The 25,080-nt window shown below is 33.0% G+C and overlaps 4 protein-coding genes and 1 long non-coding RNA gene across 6 annotated transcripts; 3 read left to right on the top strand and 2 right to left on the bottom strand.

Annotated features, from left to right (window-relative positions):
* Positions 1-1,088: 1,088 nt before the first annotated feature.
* Positions 1,089-2,866, top strand: LOC146901093 (putative WRKY transcription factor 15). Of its 2 annotated transcripts, none has more exons than XM_085734025.1 (3): positions 1,089-1,919; positions 2,056-2,181; positions 2,494-2,866. In XM_085734025.1, the coding sequence occupies exons 1-3, from the start codon at positions 1,195-1,197 to the stop codon at positions 2,651-2,653; spliced, it is 1,011 nt and encodes a 336-aa protein (XP_085590151.1). In that variant the 5' UTR covers positions 1,089-1,194; the 3' UTR covers positions 2,654-2,866. The 2 variants fall into 2 exon arrangements, with proteins under 2 accessions (XP_085590151.1, XP_085590150.1); XM_085734024.1 differs by having other exon boundaries at positions 2,053-2,181.
* A 2,421-nt stretch (positions 2,867-5,287) lies between these two features.
* LOC146901092 (uncharacterized) lies at positions 5,288-6,125 on the top strand. Its single transcript, XR_015022165.1, has 2 exons — positions 5,288-5,353; positions 5,435-6,125. It is a non-coding gene; the product is annotated as an uncharacterized LOC146901092 (long non-coding RNA).
* A 7,825-nt stretch (positions 6,126-13,950) lies between these two features.
* Positions 13,951-16,616, top strand: LOC146901091 (FMN-linked oxidoreductases superfamily protein). The gene is made up of 3 exons (XM_085734022.1): positions 13,951-14,403; positions 14,482-14,588; positions 15,523-16,616. The coding sequence occupies exons 1-3, from the start codon at positions 14,038-14,040 to the stop codon at positions 16,265-16,267; spliced, it is 1,218 nt and encodes a 405-aa protein (XP_085590148.1). The 5' UTR covers positions 13,951-14,037; the 3' UTR covers positions 16,268-16,616.
* A 66-nt stretch (positions 16,617-16,682) lies between these two features.
* On the bottom strand, positions 16,683-20,239 carry LOC146901090 (homoarginine-6-hydroxylase 2-ODD-C23). The gene is made up of 12 exons (XM_085734023.1): positions 20,024-20,239; positions 19,649-19,764; positions 18,976-19,094; positions 18,797-18,860; positions 18,525-18,592; positions 18,108-18,166; positions 17,877-18,018; positions 17,715-17,734; positions 17,584-17,630; positions 17,313-17,393; positions 17,152-17,241; positions 16,683-17,070 (listed from the first exon to the last, which is right to left on the bottom strand). Exons 1-12 carry the CDS (start codon positions 20,055-20,057, stop codon positions 16,939-16,941), a joined length of 972 nt encoding a protein of 323 aa, XP_085590149.1. The 5' UTR covers positions 20,058-20,239; the 3' UTR covers positions 16,683-16,938.
* A 1,245-nt stretch (positions 20,240-21,484) lies between these two features.
* On the bottom strand, positions 21,485-24,653 carry LOC146901089 (caffeoyl-CoA O-methyltransferase 2-like). Its single transcript, XM_085734021.1, has 5 exons — positions 24,500-24,653; positions 24,080-24,159; positions 23,343-23,487; positions 22,097-22,228; positions 21,485-21,929 (listed from the first exon to the last, which is right to left on the bottom strand). The coding sequence occupies exons 1-5, from the start codon at positions 24,593-24,595 to the stop codon at positions 21,636-21,638; spliced, it is 747 nt and encodes a 248-aa protein (XP_085590147.1). The 5' UTR covers positions 24,596-24,653; the 3' UTR covers positions 21,485-21,635.
* Between the last annotated feature and the right edge of the window lie 427 nt (positions 24,654-25,080).

Raw genomic sequence — 25,080 nt, 5'->3', positions numbered from 1 at the left:
TTTTGTCTAAATTATGGTTATATTACTCATTTTAAATCCCTTTAAAAAATTATTCAATCTAAATGAAGTTTTAAAAAGATTTTCCTACAATTTCATCGATCGATCTTTTCTCATCGTCATATCATATATTGCTTCATTTAAATTATATCACAACATTATCAATATTTTAGTTCAAAAACACGATAAATGACCAAAACTGTCAGATTTTAAAATAAAAAGATAAAATCCGCAAAATAGTCAAAATAAGAGGACAATATTTGCGCTTAAGCCAAGTAATTAATATTATCTTAAAAATTGAAATGATGATGCATTTTAAGACAAATCTTTTTGCAAATAGATCATTCATAATATGACAGAGCAAATATTTTACACTAAACAAACTACTTTAACTTGAATTGAAATTTATTCTATTTATTTACCATTCATTTATAAAAGAGATGATCACAAATGATAAATTAGTAAAATCCATTTTGATTATTGAATCTCCATAATGGTCTCACTAATTTCCCCATTATATCTATCTTTTTCATAAGAGGAATGTAGCTAAGACTACTTTAGAATACATTACTAGTAGTAAAATTTCTTTTTGACTAAAATTCTTTTTGAAAAATTATTAAGAAAACACTTATTTACATAACATAAAGTCATAAAAAAATCTTGCTAAGGATAATTCATTTTAAGACAATATTTTTACAAATAAAACTTTTATAGTAAGACCGGGCAAATATTTTAGACCAAACAAACTACTTTAACAAAAATGAATATAAATAAACTAGTGATACATTAGCGAGATTCATTTTAACTAACGAATCTCCTTAGTTCCTATTATGTTTATTTCTTTCCTAAATGACAGTAGATGAATGTAACAAACTAAGACTAAACTTTAGAATACTTGTTACCAATAACATTTTCTTTTTGACTAAATTTCTTGTTGAAAATAAAATCAAGAAAATTAAGATTTTTGAAAAATGAAATTAAGAAAGTTAAGATTTTTTTGACTAATATTTTTTCCTTGACCAATTTGTTTTGAAGAAAACATTTATTTACATGACATAAAGTCATAAACATAACCTCTTTTTCTTTTCTTTGTCAACACACACCCTCTCTCTTTCTACCTCTTTATTCTCACCCGTTTTATTTTCTCTCTCTCATCACATCCTCTTCTTCTTCTTCTATGGTCTTGTTGCCACAACAATGGCCGTGGAGCTCATGACAGGCTACAACAGAAACCAAGCTTTCACAACCAAAGCAGAAGAAAATGCTGTCCAAGAAGCAGCTTCTGGTTTAGAAAGTGTTGAAAAACTCATAAAACTTCTCTCAGAAGCACGTCACAAATACCAACCTTCTTCATCTTCTTCCTCTTCCTTTTCACCTTCAAACCCTAACAACAATAACAACAACGCTACTATGGATATAGAAAGAGATTGCAAAGCTGTTGCAGACATAGCTGTTTCCAAGTTCAAACGTGTTATTTCACTGCTTGAAAAAACAAGAACTGGTCATGCTCGTTTCAGAAAAGCACCTTTACCACAACCACCACCACCATCACAAACCCTACAAGTTCAACCTTCTGAACCAATGATTTTCAACGCTACACCTTTGCAACAGATTCCACCAACTGTTTCTTCTACCCTTCACCGTCCTATAATCAAGAGAAATGATTCTTCTAAAACTCTTAATTTTTCATACTCTTCTGCTGGTAATTCTTTCATTTCTTCACTCACTGGCGACGACAACAGCAAACAACCGTCGATGTCGTCGCCGGCGGGTGCTTTTCAGATTACAAATCTGTCTCATGTTTCATCTGTTGGTAAGCCACCACTCTCTTCTTCTTCATTGAAAAGGAAGTGTAGCTCTGAGACTTTGGGTTCGGGAAAGTGTGGTAGTTCTTCTAGCCGTTGTCATTGTTCCAAAAAAAGGTATGTGAAATCTTCATATTACACCTAAACTTTCTTCAAAAGAATCAAAACCCTTTATTTATTTTTCTATATTGAAAATGAAAAATGATATTTTTAGATGTTTTTTCTTATATTCTGAATTGGGTTGTTGCAGTAGGAAAATGAGATTGAAGAGGGTTGTTAGAGTTCCTGCAATTAGCTTGAAGATGGCTGATATTCCACCAGATGATTATTCTTGGAGAAAATATGGTCAGAAACCTATTAAAGGTTCACCTCATCCAAGGTACTTTCAATTCAATTACATCATAAATTGGTTTTTTTTTTTTTCCTTCCCTTATGTATATGAACCTATATATTTTATACAATTTATATGTATTTGTGCTAGATTTCTATTTCTATTTTTGTGCTAGATTTTTTATGTATCTGTGCTAGGTAGTAGCTAGACTATTCAAAATTTTTAGTGGACCAAATGTTTATGATTGATTATAGGATATTTTTTATTTGACTTTTTTTGTGTAATGGGTTTTTGAGTCTATGATGATGAATCTTGTGAGTGAATGATGCTGATTTTGTGTAATTTTTGGAACAATGACAGGGGATACTACAAGTGCAGCAGTGTGAGAGGGTGTCCAGCAAGAAAGCATGTAGAGAGAGCTCTTGATGATGCTTCTATGCTGGTAGTTACCTATGAAGGAGAGCACAATCACTCTCTTTCTGCAGCTGATGCTAGCAATCTTATTTTAGAATCATCATAGTCAATGTTAGTACATTTTTCAAAATGGTAGTAAATTGTTGGTTGGTTATGGTTTGTAGAATTAATGATGTTTTACTCAATGTTGAAGGAAATTGGTGGTTGTTTAATTTCAAAGTACAATCCTTAAAAAATAGTCAAGATGGTGGATTTGGTAAACGGATTTGAATCTTCAAAGTTAAAGAAAAGAAAGTGGGGTTTTATTTCTTTTTTTCAATTTGTTTTCCTCTATTTGGTTACTTTATTATCTTTGGATTCTCCTCGTTGTATTCTAATGCTCAACGGGTTGTTTTTCCTTCTTTGAAATTGTAAAAAGAGTAAAGTGAAAAAACAAAAGCAATGAAAAGGACTTAGTCAAAGAATTGAACAGAAGAGGAGGGACATGTCGTGTACAGGACGGTTGACTAAAAAAGATTGAAAGAGAAAGAGGGGTTGGAAGTTGCTAGTTGGACGGCTAAACGTGTGAATGAAATCAATGAATGAAAGTGGGTGGAGAGTTGGGAAAAGGAAAGGGTTAATTAGAGTTTTTTTTTTTTTTTTTTTTTATAGTTTTATTAAAAGTCTAACAACGAAACTCACACATTTTAAATATAGATAAGTGTTGTATCGCAGATTCGATTGTGAGCTCGAGGTATCAAATATATATTTCTCGACATTTTCCTATTAAGTAGTACTTACTTGCACGTTTTAGTGAGTTTAACTCACTTAGTAAGGGATAATGCATAATATATGTAGGGGTCAGAATTCGAACTCCGAACATCCCACTTATTCATCTTTAAGGTGAATATTCTTCCCTCTCATGTTTATAAGAAACATTTGAGTAAACATTTGACTAGATATGTTCGCTTTTGTTGATCAAGATTTCTCTTATAAATAGGACCGGAGAGAGTAGGACGAAAATTAATTAGAGAGTCTTTATTTTTAAATGAAAATATTTTGTTGGACCATTTGGATTCTAGGAAAAAGGTTGGGTATAGGAAATGAGGTGCATTGAAGAGAGGTTGGAAGGTTTTGAATGGCTCTTGTGGGAAAACCGATGGCAAAGTCAAAATGGGTGGGTGTGAGAATTGATAAGTTTTAGCACTGAAAAATGGGTCCTACATTTGTTTGCAAATTTGTTCTTTTGCTTGCTTTGCCTTTGCCTTAACGTCAACTTTGTTCCACACATAGGTCCCTCTTTCTTCATTCATCATTATCTATTTCATTATTTGCACGCATGTGGTATACCTCAATCATGCATATAAAATACTAGTATATCAATCTTCTCTCTTGTTTTTTCTTCACGTTGCTTCTGGCAATCCAAGTGATGACAATAGCTAATTTTATCTATGTGATTTGATTTAAGTATGAACACATTTTCATCAATTATTTGAACAAATTTAGAGTAATACACATTTCTTCTACGAAATAAGGGGTTAGCATAGCGGCGCCAACACTATAGTATAGTATGAAGTGTTTGTTGCTTAGTATTTGATGAAAAGCTTTAAAGTTGTGTCAACTCTTTTGTACTATAGCTAAACTCCATGTTTTACCTTCTAATTGGCAATTGTGAAAAATGTCAATCCAATAATTGGAATTAAGATGTGAATAACAGAAGTGGCCTTTTGAAGCAATCAAAAGTTATTGGCATTATCACGAAAGGTCATAAATAATACAAATTTAACATAGAGGTAGAGTAATTTATTTCTCTTTTTTGAGTGGGTGAGATCGGAAAATTTAAAGTAACTTAATCAAAATTAAGTTTAGGTATCTAATAAAGTGAAATGAGACGAGATTAAAGTGTGTTCCTTGGATATCTAATCAATCTAATGATCCAACTCAAGTCAACGTGTTTGGTTTCTTTTTTCTTTTTCTTTTTTAGTGAGAATCGACTGCAAATACACTAGACCAAACCAAAAGTGGTTTGGTTCACATAAAAGAAATGGGTCTCAAGCGTGAATAAAAGAACAGAGTTGTGTTGCACAATTGTCAATCAACATAACTCAGTTGAATCTCTATAAAATCGATCAAATACGTTAGAATATAAATGCTAGGTCGTTGCCAAGAAGCCACACACAATGTAGATCAAATATAATGTCAAATGAGTAAAAACAGTTGTATCATTGCATGGATGCATTGAAAAATAAGAAAGAATTCTTATAACATCTTTGTGAACAAATGTGGATACAGAAGCTAATTCATAAGAGTAGAATTCGTTTTGAAATAAAGAACATAGATACTTACGCGAAAAATCTATAAAAATAGTGGACACTATAAATAAGTCAATGATCAATTTGACGTGCCTACGAGAAACTAAGTGGATGAGTGAAAAGACGGAAGAATCAAACAATTTGTATTTTAAGCTTTGTTACACATACAAAGTTAGGCCGAGTTATTGGATAGGGGTTTTATAGTTTACTAGCGTTTAGACGAGCACTCTGTGTCCATCCATCCCTTCTTCTTACGCTAATGCGTATATAAATTACGAACGATAGTTTTTATGAATTTTTGATTAAACTTATTTTGATTTTGATTAAAATTATATGAACAGATAATAGATATTATGCATTTTCATAATGTAACAAACTATACTTTTCTTTTTCAATGATACCAACAATATAACTTTTTTTTTTATTAATAAATAATTCCTCATTTGATCGCAGATGTCATAATTCCCAACAAAGAACCCACACTTCATTTCAAAAGCAATTTTTTACACAACTATGTAAGTAGATTTTTACACAGCTATGGATATTATTGTATTCTATCATTAGTATTTTTTAATGAAAACAAAGAAAATTATCAGGGTTTTGGTGGAGTTGATAGTAGCTCAGTAGCTGAAATGGAAATGGTACTAAAGATGCAGCCCATTTGGCTCATGGGGAGGCTGAATGATGGAAACATCCTGCAGTAAGTATTTGACTTTGTGAGGGCGGCTATGCATCCGACTACACCATACAAGCTAAAGTTATCAACAGATTTCCAGCTTCCGGAAGTGAAACGGAAGTATCTTGCGGCATCAAAGTTGAGGATTGCAAAGGTTTCGAGATAGGAGCCAACATAACTGGAACACTGCAAGAAGGTTTTGGGCGAATACAACATTGCCAAAAGGGATGCCAAAATTGGTTTCGGTATTTCAACTTAGGTATGATCATCTATACCAAATAAAAATTTTCTCTTACTTTTGGCCGAGGCTCAATATGTTGTATTCTTTCAGTCTTCATGGAACCTTTTAAAGTCTCAATCTATTTCAGATTGAAGAGTTGGAATGCGTTTCAACTCCTCTGTTTCAGAAATTGAATTTCATACAAGTTCCTTCAGGACAAGATGAATCTTCCTTCAAGTCCTTCAACGACCTAACAGATTATATGAATTTTGCATATTGCATGCAGAATTACCAACAGTATAACAAATATAATATCTTTAAAAAAAACAAATATAATGTAAATTCTTATCTTTTTGAATGACACCAATAAAATAACATTCTCATATTCAAATTTGTTTGAGGGTATAATTGGAAGGAGAATAAGCCAACTCAACAACCTATTTTATTTATACTAGCGAAAAGACGGTCACGTCTTTTCGTTCTTTTTATTGCGTTAAAGTTTAAAAATTTTGAACGGTGTTTTTATATGAAATTTTGATTTTGATTAAATTGTTACTTTCAAATTATAACAAACCAAACTAACATTGTTTATCTATTTCAATGACATCAAGAATATAACAACAAAAAAATATAATCTAAATTCTTATCATTTAATGACACCAACAACAATCATTATTATAGAAAAAAGTTGTTTTAAGGTATAATTGGGATGATGCAAAAGTCAGTCCAAAATCTTATATTTTCTTTATATATATAGTATAGATATATAATATAGACATATTCGATCTAGTTTGTTACACTTTTTAAAGCATAAAAGAAAAAAATCTGAACATATATTCATGTTGTGTTTGTTACGTTTTTTTATTTTATTTCGAATTCACTCTCATCAATTATCTTTTTTAAAGAATAAAAGATAAAGAAAAAAATTGATATATCGGGAAGAATAAAGGTTGAGTTTGTTACATTTTCTAAAGAATAAAAGATAAAGAAATTGATATATCGTGAAGAATAAAGATTGAGTTTGTTACATTTTTTTAATATTTGAATTTACTCTTATCTATTTGTTATATATGTTATTTGTATTTAAAATTGAGGGTAATTTAAGAATGAAAAAAAGGCAGCCCAAAGAGGTCGAAATGGACTATTTTCTTTGAGGGTAATTTGTATTAGTACAATACACCACCTTCTACTCAATATTGATAAATATTTAGTAATAAATAGATGAAAAATAGGGAAAAAGAAAAGAGAGAGCCATTTGGTGAATGCTTGGAAAATTATTTAGAAAGGGGGGCATTGGTGAGGTGACATGTAAGCAAAGTGTAGTTTAGAATACATGTATATAGAGATTATTTTAAGGATTAGTTTTTGTTTGTTTGTATGGGTAATTAAATAACATATAAATATAAAAATGAAAGTTTATGTTGGAACATTGGTGTGAAGAGGGAAAGAAATTGGAAGGTTGGAAGATTAAACATTAAGTAATTAAACTTTGATCTAGTGTTGTGTGAATTGAAAAAATAAAGTGTGGGGGTCCCACATAAAATAGAACACACACATTAGTAGTGTTTAAATAGTGGTATTTAATTTTAAATAATTGATAATGATGAAAATAATAATTATTATTATTTTTATTCATGGATATCACTTCCCATAATTTTCGGTTATGTTTGGTGCGATAAGATTGAGAATCCAACTGAATTTCCTATCTTTCTTTCATTAGTTTGTTTCAGCTAATTTTGTGAGTTTGTTTTCTTTTGAACTTATCCGATTAGTTTGTTACTTGAGTTGATCTGTGGGTTGCTTAATTTTTAAGTTTACTTAATTCTTAAGTTTCTCCAAATTAGTTACAAACTCTCCCTATAAAAGGAGAGCTCACCTAGTTCAAAAATCACACCAAAGAGTTTCATTGAGTTGTCGGGAACTCTTTCTCTCTTCTCCCTTTCTAGACTTGTGTTGACGAGTCTTTCTTCTCTTCATCTCCTTTTTTCAGTCCCTTCGGAATTAAGAGTGTTCTTAAGGCCATAGTTCCTTTTCGGTTTAAATGTCCCTTCGGAATTAAGAATGATTTTAAAAACATAGTCCCTTCGATAATATATGTCCATTCGAAATAAAGAGTACTTTTAAGATCATAGTCCCTATTTGGAATAACAATGTCCCGTCGGAATTAAGAATGATCTTAACGGTATATAAAAATTATTTCAATATTTTTTCTATTTGAGGAGAAATGGTGGTATCACCATATTTGAGTGGTCGTAGTGCCATATTGATACTTTGGAGAAATTAAAGTTAGAATGGTGGTAACACCATACTTGAGTGGTCACCATACTTGAGTGGTCTTAGCACCATAACAGAGTGGTAACAATACCATATTAAAGTGGTTTCAGTATTAAAGAGTGGTCTTAGTACCATATTTAAAGGTGTAAATCTCGAACGGTTTTCTACAGTGCAGTAGTTAACCGCACAGTTGTAGCTGAGCTTGTTTTATCCTGGAGGCGGCGTGGTTGATAGTCTGCCTTGCACAATTTTGGGTAGTGCCACGAAACGTCTTAAAGAGAGCGACCTGGTCATGGCTCAACATAGTAACAACTTCGGTAGATAATAGAATTTGGAAATCCAAATACAACAGTTTGGAAATCCAAAAAACAACAGTTTATTTACGGTGGTCATTTTTATAAATTTAAAAAAACAAAACATAGTATCAAAAGCAATTGGGTCAAACCGAATATTTTAAATATTTGACACGAATTTGAAATTTTAGTGATCGGTCTAAAAAAATAGAAAAAAAATAAATACCATCACGAAACATGGCTTGTTGGGTAAGGAGATGTTGTTCCACCATGAGAAGTTCACTTTGACATGTATCTAAAGAAGAAACATGATTTCTACTCCATCCGTTTCAAAATGAGTGTCGCTTTTGCCAAAAAAATTTGTTTCAAAATGAGTGTCGCTTTTAGTTTTCAATGCAATAATAACTTTTTCTTTTCAATTGTACCCTCCAATTAATACTCTGCACACCACTTCCAAAGTATTACTTATAAAACTAACTAATAGTTAATAAGGATAATTTGGTAAAATAACCATTCTCTTTCCCTTAATCATTGCATTTCTTAATATGTGTGTAAACACCTAAAACGACACTCATTTTGAAACGGAGGGAGTATTTCACAAAGCACCTCTCACAACTCTACATCATGATTATAGTAATTTCTAAAATCAACTAACTAATTTAGTTGACCATTTTTTTTGTTATGAATATTAAAAGTGGGTCAAATGCATCTAAAGGTCCTTTAAGTTTTTCGTTTTTCCCAAAGTGATCCTTTAAGTTTCAAAAGTCCCAAACAAGTCCTTTTAGTTTTTGAATCGTTTCAAACAAGTCATTTTATAGGATGATGGTGATGATTCAGATGATAGCAACAAAGAGCATTACCCACCATTTGTCATACCTAAAAAGATGACTGATTTTAAGTGGGTGTTAGGAGCCAGATTTGGTACCAAAAATGAGTTCAAGGAAGCAATTACCAACTATGCTATCTACAATAGGACTTGTTTGAAACGATTCAAAAACTAAAAGGACTTGTTTGAGACTTTTGAAACTTAAAGGACCACTTTGGGAAAACGAAAAACTTAAAGGACCTTTAGATGCATTTGACCTTAAAAGTGAAATTTAAACAAAGCTAAACGAATGAAAATAAAGGGATATTAACAATAAAATATACTCAATTCATTTTCAAATTCAAATTTACATCACAATAATGGGAATTTTGAAAATTAACTATCTATTTTAGTTGTGGCGGTGGTTGCTTGATCCGATTCACGGATATACGGTTAAGGGGACTTATCGTTTCCTCACTACATCAGATGTTCTTGTAACTGATGTCGCTGTTTTTGACGTGTGGCATAAACTGGTTCCTTCAAAAGTATCTTTGTTTACTTGGCGTCTTCTTCAAGATAGAATTCCAACAAGATCAAATTTGGTGCATCGACATGTTCTTCAACCAACTGACAACGTCTGTGTTGGCGGATGCGGTGTCCCTGAAACGGCGGATCATCTTTTCATTAGGTGTCACCTTTTTGGGAGAATTTGGTATCTTGTTTGTTTGTGGCTTGGTGTCCCTTGTGTTTTTTCAGGTTCGGTAACAGAGCATTTCTCTCAGTTTATACATTTGGCGGGTATGCCGAGGTCTTCTCATTTTTACTTAAAAGTTATTTGGCTGGCTTGTACTTGGGCAATCTGGAAGGAGAGAAATAACTATGTCTTCAACAATATGGTTATTGATCCTCTTAGTATTGTAGAAAAAGTGAAGCTGAATTTTTTTTTTTATGGCTTTCGTCAAATGTTGTTCCTCTTCCGTTTGGTTTTCATGATTGGTGGAGATACCCACTACCTTGTATGGGTATCATGTAATTTTTTTAGTTTGTTGTCTTGGGTGCGGGCATCTTTGTTAGGTGTCTGTTGTTTGTTTCAGACATTGGGTGATTCATCACTTTAGCACACCTTGTGCGAGGTAAATCACTTCTCTTTTGAGCAATGTATTCCATTTTGATTTGTTAAAAAAAAAAACTATCTATTTTAGTTGAACAATTTTTTTTTACAATTTCATTTTTCAAAGTCAAATTAATAACATATAAATCGAAAATTTACTCAAAAGAAAACATATAAATCGAAAATTAGTAATGAGATTTAAATAAATTTATATAACATAGGTATCATACTTATAATTTATTTTTGAGGAATACTTATAAATATTTTTGTTTCATATATATTAGAAAACCGAGACAAACTAACTACATTAAAGGAAATATTTTATAATTTTTTTTGTAGGTTGGAAATAGATAGACGAGTTCTCACAACAAACTCATTAACATACTCTTGTTTTTAAGGGACTTGTTCTCATTAACATTCTCTTATTAATAGGGTAAAAGTACATGATAAAACCAAATTTATATAACTCATTGACACACTTTTTTAAGGCATCTTGTTAACACACTATTTTTAATTGATTAAAATTCATATGAATGTCACAAACTTTATGTGTGACCATACAAATTTTTTTTTTGTTGAATATAAGAGGGCCTAAGCCGAAAAAAGCAAAACTACAAATCAACTAAACATTGGACAATAACACCCGCAATATCTATAAATAAAATAAACTAACTTGAGCATGACATTGCTCATAAATCATCAAATTGGAATCATCTTAGCAACCTACATTGGCAAGAGCAACCACATATTTATTCACCTTAGGGTAAGATTTGCACACCTTAATATTCCGGTCCATCCCCACTAAGCTCTTGATCATGTGAATAAGTTGCATCCTCGACACTTCATCATGCCCTCCACGAGACAATCAACGAGTCGTAGTCTAAGAGTCAACACGAACTTCAATTGCCTTTATAACCACGATCCCAAGCTAGCTACAATTCTTCTAAAATCTCTCGTAACTCTGCTACAGTAGCTACCCAACACATTTACTATAATCACATAGGTAGCGACTCCCCATTTTCTCCACGAATAATACATCCACATACGATCGTGCTCCATCTTTGCTCGCACCATCTGAATTGAGAGCAACCCAACCACGAGTCGATGAACTCCACAAAAAATTCACCTGAGTCCTCTTCTTTTGACGATTAACTTCAATCTTAGCCAAGGTCGTCTCATGATATTGGTGAGTTTGAACCATATTACTTGCCACGATAATCTTGGTCGAATATAATCAAGAAAGTGACTCTCTTTATTCCTCCAAAACAAGAGTAAATATGATACAACTGACAACAACCCATGTATTGAAAATAGTGTATTAGAAAAAAGAGTTAATTATTGAAATTACTGCATACGTGAAGTTTAGAAAAAAAAATTTGTAAAAAATAAAACATAGATTATACTCTAAATTTTTTAGAAAAAAGGGTAGAATATGTATTTTCTTTTTATTGAGGTTCTTTCAGATTTTGTATTTTGAACAATTAGCCCTAAAATAAAATATGTGTTTGAAAGTATTTGATTCTAGGTTAAATTGCATATTTGGTTTCCTAAATAATTTTCAAGCTTCATTTTGGTCTTATAATTAATAAAAGTTCTGTTTTAGTCCCTTAAATATATTTTTGTTAGTCAATTTAGTCTCATTATGTTAACTTTAATCCAAAAATGTGAAAGATGGACCAATATTATACGTGGTTCATCGTAGACCTTATTAATTTATTTAATTTTAACCTTTGATCATTTTAAAACAAAATAACCCATTAGATCATGCAAGACCATTAAATCTAGTAGTGAACCACCAACACATAATTTTAACTTCTTTTTTTTCATCTTCTTTTTTCTATTTTTTTTTTTTGGTAATAAAAGAGGCCTGACTCCCAGAAAACGAAAAAAACTACAAAGTTACATGAATGTTTCTAGGCATACTAGCCCCAGAAATGTCATCAAAAAGGAGACTAGAGACCTCACTAGGAGGAGTATCCATAACATGAAAATTAAAAGAGTCCATAGAAAAACTAAGATTGGCTAGCCAATCAGCAATCCTGTTTCCTTCTCGCCATGTATGATTGAACTGCACCTTAAAAACTCCTGTATACGGCGCACCAAGGTGGGCGGATTGCCATTTATATTGATTTTCCCTGTGATCATGTCAACCAGAGTTTTTGAGTCACTTTCCACTTGAAGATGATGGAAACCATGTCTCCAAGCAAGCTGCATTCCCAAGTACATTCCCCACGTTTCAGCACAAAACGCTTCACAATTTCCGATTTTGCGAGTGTACCCTTTAAGCCATCTACCATCTGAGTTCCGGATTAGACCACCACAACCAGTTAGACCCAAGGAATCCTTGTATGCTCCGTCACAATTAAGCTTAACCCACCCCTCTTGAGGTCTTTCCCAGCCAATAAAAATAGTGTTGTATTGGTGGGTTTTCAAAGGATGGTGGGAGTATTTATCTATGTCTTCAACCATTTTGAGAATAGCATACGTTGGGTCAGTCGGACGCCGAAAATCATCCTCAAAAATAGTTTTGTTCCTCCACATCCATATGTGCCAGCAAGCCACTAAAAAAATTGTTCTCCACTTTTTATTCTGAATACCACGCAGATGATGATTGATATTCTTGAAGATCCAATCCATGCAGTTAAACGAAAAAAAATTAGAGATTTGATTTGAAGGGACTAACCTTATCCAAGTCTGGGTTGCTATAGGGCAATCCCGCAAGACATGAATAGTGGTTTCATTGTCTCTATCACATCCAGAGCATGTGGCAGATATTCCAACACCCCACTTGCTCCTACGATAATTAGTGAGCAGTCGCTCATGAGCCGCCATCCACATAAAAGTTTGAATTCTATGAGGGTCTTTCCAACTCCACAAGGCTTTCCAATCTCCCTCGATAGGCTGAGCTCTATTGTTTAGAGATTCATAGGCACTTTGAATTGTGAAGTTCCTAGTGTTGGTTCCTCCCCAAGCAGTATTACCGTCGACTTTTGGTTTTTCTATTTCTTCTTCATCTTCATATGATCTTCATCACCACCATCCATCTTCAAATCCAAAAATAAAAAATAATTTAAAAACTCAATTTCATTTTTTTAAAACACTAAATCTTCATCTCTTCTACTCCCAAAACCTATAAATTCATCAACTAAAAAGAACAACAATAACTAATCTCTTCATTGCACCACCATCATAACAAAAAAAAAACTTTAATTCGCTTTCTTATTCCCTCACATACCTCAGTTTTGTATAACCCACTCACTCCCTGTCATACAAAAGCTTCCCTCACCCAGTCACTCTTTTTTTTTTTGGGTTGTGGTGATGATTTTTGAGTCATATTCTTTTGTTTTTCGGGATTTTTTTCCCCTTAAATGTTGATGAATATGGTATGAAGTTCATATGAAGAGCAAGAAGAAGAAGAATAAATAAAAGGTAGAAGACGAAGAAAATGAAAGAAAAATCATGTGTTTGTTGTACACTATTAGATTTAATGATCTTGCATTATCAAATGATCTATTTTGTTTTAAAATAATTAAAGGGTTAAAATTAAATAAATTAATAAGGTTCTACGGTGGATGACATACAATATCGGTCCATCTTAGATATTTTAGGTTAAAATTAACATAAAGGATCTAATTTGACTATCGGAAGCATAGTTACAAGACCAAAATAAAACTTTTATTAATTACATGACCAGAATGAAAGTCATGAATTATTTAGGGACCAAATTAACCTGCAACTTGACTGGTCCACTAACTTCAAGTTATCATCTGGCGGCGATGGGTTGGTTAACAAAACCCTTCATCATCATTCTCATTCTCTCATGAAACAACCAAAACCCTTTTCTTCCTTCTTCTCCTCTCACTCTCACATCAAATCTTTCGTTCTTCAACCATATTCATATTCAGTTATGGCCCAGACCCGAACTTCTCCGGAACCCGAAAACGAACACCCTCCACGTAACCTAACCCTCACCGGAGCAGATGCACGCGTTGAACGCGCGTGGGCTCATTGGACCAAATTGGGTCGACCCAAATTGATTGTTGCTCCGATGGTTGATAATTCGGAGTTACCGTACAGGATGCTGTGTCGGAAGTACGGTGCTCAAGCTGCGTATACTCCAATGTTGCATGGGAGGATTTTCACTGAGGCTGAAAAGTATAGGAATGAAGAATTCACCACTTGCAAGGTATTTATTTTTAATGTTTCTACTACCACTAGTGTTGTTATTGCAGTTCTATTGTGACTTTGGGAGTGTTTTTTTTAGGAGGATCGACCACTTTTTGTTCAATTTTGTGCCAATGATCCTGATGTGTTGTTGGAAGCTGCACGGAGAGTTGAGCCTTTTACTGATTATGTTGATATTAATCTTGGGTAATGTTTTGTTTCTTTGCATTGTCTTTGTTATTGATTTCATTCATATCTCTATTTGTGTTTGCTACTTATGAGTAGGATGAAATGGATATGGTAGGGAATTAAGGAGTGGTTGATTAGAACAAAATTTGTTTCAATTTGTGGTTTTGTTGCATTAAGTCGTGGTTAAATAACGGTGTCACAAATTCAATTCAAGACACAGGTAAATACATATGATGTTTGATCGTTGGTTGACTTTGTTTGACACACTGGATGCTATGTGTGGAACATTGATACCAACGTCAGACACAACATTGACGTAGACACTAGTAATAATTTCAGAAAAATGAAAGTGATTGAATTGAGTGTATACACACCCGTGTCGGACTCTAGGCGCACACTTTCAATTTAAAATGTTGGTGCTACGTAGGTTGCTATACTACAAATCCTGTTATTCTTGGAGTGAAAATATTAAAGCTCTATTTAATGCATATTGTAACATTCTAGTGCATATTATGGAAGATAGTGAATGGTCCATGGCATGCTATTGAAGTGTGATACATTTGGCAGATAATCTAGTTCCCTAAGCATGTGGTCAATAGTTTGATCTTATTAAACTGATATGGGTAGAAGAACATCTGTAGAGGTATTGTAGAGAGATGTAAGCCCCTTAATTTGGTCTTTATACCTTGAAGGATTAGTTTCAGCTAGCGGATGCCATGAATGCGCAAAAAAGTGTTACACTCCCTCCATTTCAAATTAACAGTCGTTTAAGGTTTCTAATCTATACAAATCTTAGGAAAAACAATAAATTGGCTAATGGACAGTATGATTTTCTTAAGTAAAAATTCAGGTGTGTTTTGGTATTGCTTGACAATGTGAATGATTTTGGATGTTACATTTTTGTGATCGTAAGGTTTTCGTGGATTTATTTTCATATTTTGTGATTCTATAGGTGTCCTCAGCGGATTGCTAAACGAGGAAACTATGGTGCTTTCTTGATGGATAACCTTCCTCTTGTGAAATCGTTGGTGGAAAAGCTGGCTCTGAACCTCGAAGTTCCTGTTTCATGCAAGATCAGACTCTTTCCGAAATTAGAGGACACATTGAAGTATGCTAAAATGCTTGAGGAGGCTGGTTGTTTGCTTTTAGCTGTTCATGGGAGGACGAGGGATGAGAAAGATGGGAGTAAATTTCGAGCGGACTGGAAAGCCATTAAGGCTGTGAAGGAAGCAGTCAGAATCCCAGTCCTCGCCAATGGGAACATAAGGCATATGGATGATGTTAAAGACTGTTTGGAAGCGACTGGTGTAGAAGGTGTGCTTTCTGCCGAGACTCTGCTCGAGAATCCAGCCCTCTTTGCCGGATTTCGTACGGAGGAATGGGTGTCCGGCTGTGAAGAAGGAACCTTTGTAGATGGGAAACTGGACCAGGCAGATCTGTTAATAGAGTATTTGAATCTTTGTGAAAAGTACCCTGTGCCTTGGAGAATAATACGCTCCCATGTTCATAAATTGTTGGGAGACTGGTTCAGCCTTCAGCCACACATCAGGGAAGATTTTAATAAACAATATAAAGTTACCTTTGAGTATCTTTATGACATGGTAGATCAACTTAGGGAGACAGGTACTAGAATTCCACTTTATCGCAAATCTACCGAGATGGAACCCACAGAAAGTTACACAGATCAAAACAGCTAGCTCCAAACAAACATTCGGTGGTTCAAAGTTAAACCGGGGCAGTGAAATATAGTCTGCGAGTGGCAGACATGGTTCTGCCAAGCAATGCAAACATATCTACACAGATAGTTTATTTACAATTTTGTAACAATTAGAAAGGAGATTGGTTCAAATCACTCATTTCTTGTGTTGTATTTGACTTCATTCTTATGGCAATTGCCAATTGACAGTGGTGTTGTACACATAACTGTTAAAACACAGATTATTTTGCTTAGCCGACAAATATGTGTTTGTCTTCAACATTTCATACCTTGGATCGGTGCATGTTTTTGACCACATTAACTTATTGATAACATTACTGCTTGTTGGACTTGATTGATTTTATTTGTTCTATTTTGTTTATTTCATCTTTAGCATTTTATAGCTTGGATTAGCGTTTTATACGTGAAAAGCAGGGTCAAGATTCATAATACATTGGATGATATCGTACAATTGTGAGTGCCCCATGTCTAGTCTTTAAACTGAAAGTGTTCTCAGGCATAAGTTTTAAGAATGGAGACGTTAATAATATAATAAATAATAAACACTTGACTTTGACTTAAAATTATTCTTAGTATATCTGGACAGGCAAGCAGGAGCTTATCAACATACAAAGCTGCTTAACTTATTATTCACTAGAAAGAGAAAAACAGTCACTCATCAACAAAATTTGTGAGGACCTTCTTGACTAGATGCTCTCCGTAGACGGCTCTTTCAAACTTCTTGTCACCATTTATCCTTGTTTTGTATGTATTCAACGGCTCTACCGCAGCATCAAAGTTTGTCTGTGAATGCAGTAGTCGAAAATGATATAAGCAACTGAAAAAACCAGTAAAAAAGACTGATACATACCAATTAGTGCTAACCTCGTAAAAATATACTACGCTGACTCTATATTTTGAGGAGTTGTTTATCACCCGATGCAAAGTTGACTCATACAAACCGTTGGAGTATATCTGCAGTTACATATCTTCCACACTTAATCAAATGATCACCAAATCTCAGGTAGTATTCAAGTGTAAGATACCTTAAGCATGTCACCAATGTTGCACACAAATGTCCCAGGAACCGGAGGTGCCGATATCCACTTGCCAGATAGGTTTCTTACCTGCAACAATTTTACAACATAAACGGGGTTGAAGAAAACAGTGAAAATACGAAAAAAAATCGTAAAGAATCTGACAAAATTAAAAGATTTGTACTGCTCACTAGTCAAAATTTTATAAACAGAACATCGCGCTCTTAAAAATAGTCACAACTAGCCATATATTGCAAGAAAGCACCAATGTAATGCAAACCTGAAGTGCATTTATATCATCATCCTGGTTCAACAATGTCAATAAACCTGTGAAGTAGCATCTGAAATCATTAACTGGACTAAAAATATATTCAAGACTTGTCATAATGTAAAGGTTAAGATATTATGTACCATAATCTGTGTGAGCTCCACTGGATTGGTTTTGATTGAAAGAAGTGGAAGATAAAAAAGAGAAAAAACGAAAAAGGGGTCAATAATGTAAGGTCTAACAAGCATAGGGAAATAAAAGAGACAAACAATAGAGAGCTTCAGGTTTTGGATTGATTTCATTACCATCCAATGTCATCACTGGATACACCAGGGTAACCAATTATACGCATCACCCAAAATGGATCACCAGCTCGATCACCTTCAAATTCGTATGGTGATCCACCTAATGCTAAAGCAATTCCGCGCATAATTTTCTTGGCAAGATCTGCTCTAACCAAAAGAACAATATAAGAAAAACAACTTTAGCCGGAATTTATGCGATGAAAATGTTAAATATGGTAGGAGAAAACATGCCTTTGCAGAGGCTAATATATTCCTCCATAAGAAATTTGAACTTTGGAGGATTTTGTGGCCTGTAAAATGAAACACAAAGTGAAAGAAGATCGAAAGCTAAGGTAATCCTTGGCATCCATCTAACTGAATGAATATTCTTTGGACTGGCTTGGATTCATTTATTTGAGCTTATCTACTGATATAAACACTAATGAAACTGTTTGGGAGAGCTTATACAAACAATTTCTATAAGCTCTCATTTTGTGAAAAAAGCGTAATTAAGTTGTTTATCCAAATAGGGCCAATTAATCAGGCATTTAGGATTAAAAGCATATCATAATATTCATTTATTCAGCTAAAATTGAAGGGAGAGTGTGGTTATTTATTTGCGTGGAGGAATGAAGGCATTAATAAATAGGAAACCCTATTTCCTCATACCACTGGTTGCATCCTTCCATAACTTTGCCAAGATCTCCATACATGCCCTTAGTCACTTCCCTATAACACTGTTAAAGGAAAATAATGAGAAAATTTATTGCTTGATAGAACCATAAGAAGCAGAATAAATCATTGAACCTGCTATGCTAGGCTCAATTAGAGAAAGAAAATGTACTCAGAAAATCTCATCTTTAATAAAGCATATCTATTATATAAGAACACACTAGGAACATAGACACCTAATTTAATGTGAAGCAAAAATTAAGACTTACATCAATAGCTTCATGCATATCAGGTGCACCTTCAGTTATATTTTCTCCAATCTTCTCATATCCTCTGCAGCAGAAGTTAGCCCGGTATTAATATAACTATAAACTGATGGAACAAGTATGCACCGAAGTGATGCTTATATATAAAGTTTTGATGTAGGGATCAATGCAACCAATAAAACCTGAAGCCATTAGCCGGAGTCATTTTGATCTTCGCCTTTTCTTCATACGGAAGTTCGAAGAATCTACGCGTTATATCTCGAACTCCTTTAAGAAGACTGTCAGGAATACCGTGGCCTTTCTGTCAATCAAGGACCACAGCGACTGAAATTAGTCTTAAACACAATTTTTTCACCTCCATAATACACCGACCATTTTCACCGACCCTTAGAAAATGGTATAGTTGATCAATTTTTTGAGTTGAACAACAGAAGTTGAATCAAAAGAGTGTTCATGACAATGGATTGGCTAAAGTTTGCATAATCTAACTTATCAAATTAACTCAAAGCCGGATTCATTTATTATGTATCAATGCTTTATCTTCATCTAATTTACTCAGATGTTTTGTGCCATTATTTGTTTATAACCATTTCAATTTTCCAGTACTATTAGTTAGTTATGTATATGAAATTCATAACATCAAATATGTTAGTAAAAGTTTTAGTGGACCCACTGTTCCATAAAAACTAACCTCTTTGATATATGTAATTTTATATATGCAATGCAGATTCTTACAAATTTTATCTAATAATTCCAAAACTAATGACCTTTTTGTTTCCCTCAATTACAGCAAAAAAAGAAGTGTAAAACTACAAAGTAAAAGGTAAAAAAATGGTTCAAAGATGGAAGAATTACCACATAAAAGAACCCTGCTTCTGTGCAAGCCTTATCCAATTGTGCAACAACATCAAGTACAGCAGGATCCTCAGCCATTTTTGGATCATCTGACTTGGCTAAAAGATGACTAATATCTGCATCACACAAAAAGTAAACTGCTGAATCTTTACTAAATGATTATTATCCATTGATAACATGGTAAAAATTTTCCCGCTAGTGGACGGTAGGATTAATCTCCTGAATTAGTCGGTCCAAGATTGGATACAAGTTTCCAAAAATAAAAACATAGTAGAAACTTTCATAAGAGAATCCAATTATAACATGGTTTAATTCTTCTAGTAATAATAATATAGTAAACCAAGGTTATGATAAAGTGGGAAAGAGTTGAATTACCAATTATGGGGATGGAGCTAAAGTTTACAGCCATGGTAGGTGGTGATTATGATAATCTCTGGCTGGATTCTATAGAAGCTAGTTGAGTGGAGAAGTGTGATTAATGTTGAAGAGTTTTAAAAGGTAAACGAAGTTGGTGTTTTTGTTTATATTGCTATGCTTTTGACACTTATTTAGGAGGAGAAGGTGCGTGACTCAATTTGATGATTATTGATTGATCAAAGAACATAACATTGTTGTCTTTTATGAAAAGCCTCGTGACTGGCATGGGACCTCAGTCCACTAAATATAATATTGACCCCAATCACACTAAAAACAAACATTTTTAATTAATTATTAGTTGTTGTTTGTATATTACTATTCCCTCCGAGTTTGGAGTTTGGACCCGGACTTAGACATCCAACATTATTGCTATCCATTTGAATTTCATAAAGTTTGAAAGATTAATTTTCATTCATAGTTGTACGCGAATGATTTTTAATTTTTGCAAAAAAGTAGTTACTATTTTGTCGTAGTTACTATTTTGTCGTAAGATAAACAAAATGACTATTTGTAAAAAAATTGTATCACTTTACTGTCTCACAATTTTAAGGTGAATAAGTGAGGTATATGAGGTTTGATCTCAACCCCTCGATATATTAAGCAACATGTTTACCAACTGAACTAAACTTACGTAGACATTCTCATATCAATATCTACCACTTTATATTAGCGATAATGGTATATAACCAATAATACTTGATAATGGTAGCTTAATAAAAAAATATTGTCCCCTCTCCTTCATTTATATATATTTTTTTCTTCAATATGTGTGAAGTTGTGAGAATTCTTGACGAGACTATACGTACTTCACGATTGAACTCTTAATTATCAAAACCCTTTTTTTTTTTTTATGAGAATTGAAGTGTTAACACAAAAACAATCTATTACACCACTTCCACACTTTGTGAAGATGAGAAAAATATATTTGTAGCCTTCTAAAAATAGCTATGCTAAGTTTTCTTCTCTCTCCGTGCACTCGTAACTGTGTGGCGACAATTGCTTTCAGTGGAGACAGAACCATCGCAAATGGTTTCAACGTCAATGAAACACTTGATAAAGGAGCCAGGAGGTCATTAGACTAAAACCATGAACCAACCAAGGAATCCATTAAAGAGATGGTTTTGTCGGATCATATCACACATCGTCACAAGAAGATGACTTGCTGGAGAGATGTGAAAAGAAAGTAAAAGGGAGAGACAATCGTGTCAAGGGATGTGTTTGCTCTCGAATGTGATATGCTTGATACAATGGTTAAGGGTTACATGAAGGACAAAAAATTTATGCTTAATACGGCCACACTAAACCATATTTAAATTTTTGGATTGGGTAACTTTTTGTCACATATCGATCCAAACCGCACCACAAGCACTCCTTACTAATAATAATCAATACAATTGAAAAACTCATGCATGCAAAATATTTTATGTTTATGTTTTTCAAAGGTAAAATGTTATATATATTAAAATCATAATTATTATATTTATGACACACTCCACGAGCTTGTTTAAAAACTGAAACTGAAAATAAAAATCCAAATTCTACAAGCACACAATTCATCACAAATGAGAGATTAGTTGATGCGGCGACATAAGGTAATCCCATCAGCTATAGAGAGTTGACAAATCTCAATTCTTGAATCTTGAGCTAGATGTTTGTTGAACTCAATCACATAACCACGTAAATTCCTAATGAAATCCATCATAGGTGCATCAGATGGAACCGCCACTGATCCACTCCATAAGGTATTATCGTATCCGATTAGTCCCCCAACCTTAACAAGATCAATCATCCTCACGTGATAGTTTAAGTAGTTATTCTTATCAGCATCCACAAAAACAAAGTCAAACGTCCCTTTGTTATTTTCCTGTAAAATTAATGGACACCAATTCAATTAGTTAATTAATCATAATACATTTTTATATTCTAAGTTTGCGAAACATGCATATGGATGAAATCAAATTGGACTTTGTAAAAGAATAGTAATAGTAATTGATAATGAAATAAAGTTGGTCAGAAATGAAGCAAACATACATCTTGAAGGAGTTCATCAAGAAAAGGGAGAGCAGGTCCTTGCCTAAAGTCAATCTTGTGAGCAACTCCCGCTTTTTCAATCATGGGCAGTCCCAGCTCATAGTATTCTCGACTCAGGTCCAAAGCCAATACCTAATAAGAGAGAGACAATGATTGTACAAGCTATTAGACAAAACATCTCCTGCCCCCGCAGGTCCGTATCACCGCGGAGCAACAGCCGCGTCCGGATCTGATCTATCTACTCGACAATTCATCCGGTGACTTCACGTTCGCCAAAGAAGCCCCAAGAAGCATCAAACATTTCCGATGAGCGAGAATGAGAGTAGGGACAGGAGAAACGGGTGAAGTTGGGGCTTATGGAGAGTAGAGTTACGTTTTGCTACCAATATTGAACGTTTTCCGGCTTTGGAGATGCTTTTAGTATATAAATGCATTCAATGTTGACTTTCTATATTTCAAGAGATATTTATAGTATTAATAAGAGATATAACTGAAAAAAAAGTAATAAATTTATTTAAAAATTTATAGAAGATATTATATTTAAGAACAAAGAAATACTTTTAAAAGGTCTTATAATAATTTGTCAAAAAAAAAAGTTCTTATAATTAGAAATGAAGGTGTACTAATTTGTATAGTAATATAAAAAGTCATTATTTTTTTTTTAGTAAATATAAAAAGTCATCATTGAATGCACGCAAATGATAAATTAGTAATAATGCTTAACTTCAGTTTTAGTCCACATCTTTTGACAAAACCACAATTATGGTCTTCATATTTCGAGTTGCTCAATTTTGGTCGACATTTCATAGCTTTTTACACTAATACATGATTTTAACCATCTAATTTGATGATGTGGCAATATATTAGATGACATGACTTGAAAACGAATGGTCAAATTCTTGAGAGTCTTACAAAGTATGATGTTAATTAAAATGAGTCTTGATCAACATACAAAGTCAAAAGAAGATTAGTTGAAATGATAAAAGATGTTGAGAGTGTACAATTTATTATCACATCATCAAAATCAAGAATTAGTCAACGAATTTGAAATGAGGGACCAAAATTACGCGATTAAAAATAGGAGGACCAAGTTGCGGTTCTATTTAAATAAGGAACCAAAACTGCAATTAAGTAAAATAATAATTTTACATAAATTGGACATAATAATTAACTATACTTCTTAATATACGTAAAAAGTGTATAATCTTATAAATAAGGATAGATGAGTAATAAGGTGGAGCCTTACCTTTCCATCAGATGGAAGAGCAAGGGCAGTGGAGAGTAGAGAGTAACCAGTGTACACACCAATTTCCATTGTGTTCTTTGCATTGATAAGCTTAACCAACATGCTTATAAGTTGTCCTTCATCACCGGGTATAGCCATATGGTTCCTGTTTCAATATACATATTGATACAATTTTTATATGCCAAAACTAAACCTTTGAGATTACTAAAATTCATTTAAATAATTGACTTTTCTCGATATATATATTTTTTCATAAGCATGGATCAGAGATCAAACCTATCAAATTAGCAAAGAATTCAAGTATATACTACTTGGTATAATATCAAATATATATTATAAGATTCATATTTTAAGAAATATGCTATTAATTATTTCAAAATAAAAAAGAAATATACTATAAAATTACAATAGATGTTACTTTTTTTTTTTTTGAAATAAATAGATGTTACTAATAATTTCAAAATTATTACATAATATTATATGTAGTACAAGTTTATAAGTTTTATCGTAATCTTAACTTAATTATTATGAGCAATTATCACTACACTTTACTCTTCTTTTTGATAAAATTAATTAATATATCCACTCCACCCACTTTAAAAAAGTGAAAACAAGCATTTCTCAAAATAACATATATTTGGGTTGACACAGTTTGTTCCAAAAATATTTGTTGGGAATATTTTGCAAGTTTGTTTTTTTATTATAAGGAGAGACAAAGAAACAACGTATGATCTTACCGAGGGTGTTTTTCTGTCATCTCACGGAGCTCCTTCAAGCAAGGGTGTTCTCTTGGAAACACACTTGTTTCAAGTATATACTGCACAGCCCAAGTTTTTTTTTTTTGTTGACAAAACACAATATAAGTGTAATAATCAAATATAAGAGGCTTATAATTGGCAAAAAAATACACACTTTTGTCACTATTATAAGCAAAAATTTATATTTTAGATTCAATCAATTAATGATGTATATGATTTTATTATAAACCACATACATCATTTAATGAATGAATCTGTATAGTTTATATTTCAACAAAGTAAAGATCCGAAACAAGATAAATGAGAAAATAATAGTGGAAATTAAACAGAGATGTATACGAAATTTCGATGTAAAAAACAGAATTAAATTAAAATAGATGAATAGATAATTGTGGATACCTGATAAAGTGCATCACTCTGAAGGAGAGTCTTGTGAGCAAGATTTGCGTCTCCGATGAGTTGGTTTTGTTGTTCCTCTCCATTATTGATAGCCATCTCTTGTACTGTTCTTGTCTTATTTAATGTTATTTTTTTACTATGAATAGCTCTCTTTCGATGATGAAGAATTAAAGCTCTAATTTATAGAGAAGGTGAGTGTGGTAACACAGACAAATCCTTTCATTTTAGTACTATTTAAAAATGTTCTTAGTTCTTACAGCTAGGAATATATTATTTGCCATGAAACTCACCGATATTATTATAGCCCTTGGAACCGTTTTTGGTCAAGGGCATTGTTTGACGTTAATCTTGTAAGCTTGTGTTGTTGTCAACCAATAGCGAGGGTGACATGGTGCAAAACAAAGTTTATTCAAGGCTTAATTGCATGTTTGGTCCCTTATGTTTATTTTAGTTTTCAAGTTGGTCCCTTATGTTTTGAAAGTTTCAAGTTGGTCCCATACGTTTATTTTAGTTTTCAAGTTGGTCCCTTACGTTTTGAAAGTTTCAAGTTAGTCCCTTATGTTTATTTTAGTTTTCAAGTT

This window comes from Medicago sativa, chromosome 8 (assembly GCF_051527215.1).
Source record: "Medicago sativa cultivar Bolivia chromosome 8, Bolivia_mono, whole genome shotgun sequence".
Taxonomy (NCBI): domain Eukaryota; kingdom Viridiplantae; phylum Streptophyta; class Magnoliopsida; order Fabales; family Fabaceae; genus Medicago; species Medicago sativa.
This window is presented reverse-complemented; position numbering and strand designations above follow the sequence as displayed.

Bases quoted from the DNA above. Each gene is read 5' to 3' on its own strand.
- LOC146901089 (XM_085734021.1), bottom strand. From the start codon at position 24,595: ATGGCTATCAATAATGGAGAGGAACAACAAAACCAACTCATCGGAGAC. The intron at 22,229-23,342 runs GTAAGGCTCCAC...CTCTCTTATTAG, and splicing joins CTCTTCCATCTGATGGAAAG to GTATTGGCTTTGGACCTGAG. The intron at 21,930-22,096 runs GTATGTTTGCTT...TTAATTTTACAG, and splicing joins TTGATGAACTCCTTCAAGAT to GAAAATAACAAAGGGACGTT.
- LOC146901090 (XM_085734023.1), bottom strand. From the start codon at position 20,057: ATGGCTGTAAACTTTAGCTCCATCCCCATAATTG. The intron at 18,167-18,524 runs GTATGAGGAAAT...TTCATTTTACAG, and splicing joins ATGGAAGGATGCAACCAGTG to GCCACAAAATCCTCCAAAGT. The intron at 17,735-17,876 runs GTAATGAAATCA...AAACCAATCCAG, and splicing joins TCCAGTGATGACATTGGATG to TGGAGCTCACACAGATTATG.
- LOC146901093 (XM_085734024.1), top strand. From the start codon at position 1,195: ATGGCCGTGGAGCTCATGACAGGCTACAACAGAAACCAAGCTTTCACA. The intron at 1,920-2,052 runs GTATGTGAAATC...GGGTTGTTGCAG, and splicing joins TGTCATTGTTCCAAAAAAAG to TAGGAAAATGAGATTGAAGA. The intron at 2,182-2,493 runs GTACTTTCAATT...GAACAATGACAG, and splicing joins AAAGGTTCACCTCATCCAAG to GGGATACTACAAGTGCAGCA.
- LOC146901091 (XM_085734022.1), top strand. From the start codon at position 14,038: ATGAAACAACCAAAACCCTTTTCTTCCTTCTTCTCCTCTCACTCTCAC. The intron at 14,404-14,481 runs GTATTTATTTTT...TGTTTTTTTTAG, and splicing joins AAGAATTCACCACTTGCAAG to GAGGATCGACCACTTTTTGT. The intron at 14,589-15,522 runs GTAATGTTTTGT...GTGATTCTATAG, and splicing joins TATGTTGATATTAATCTTGG to GTGTCCTCAGCGGATTGCTA.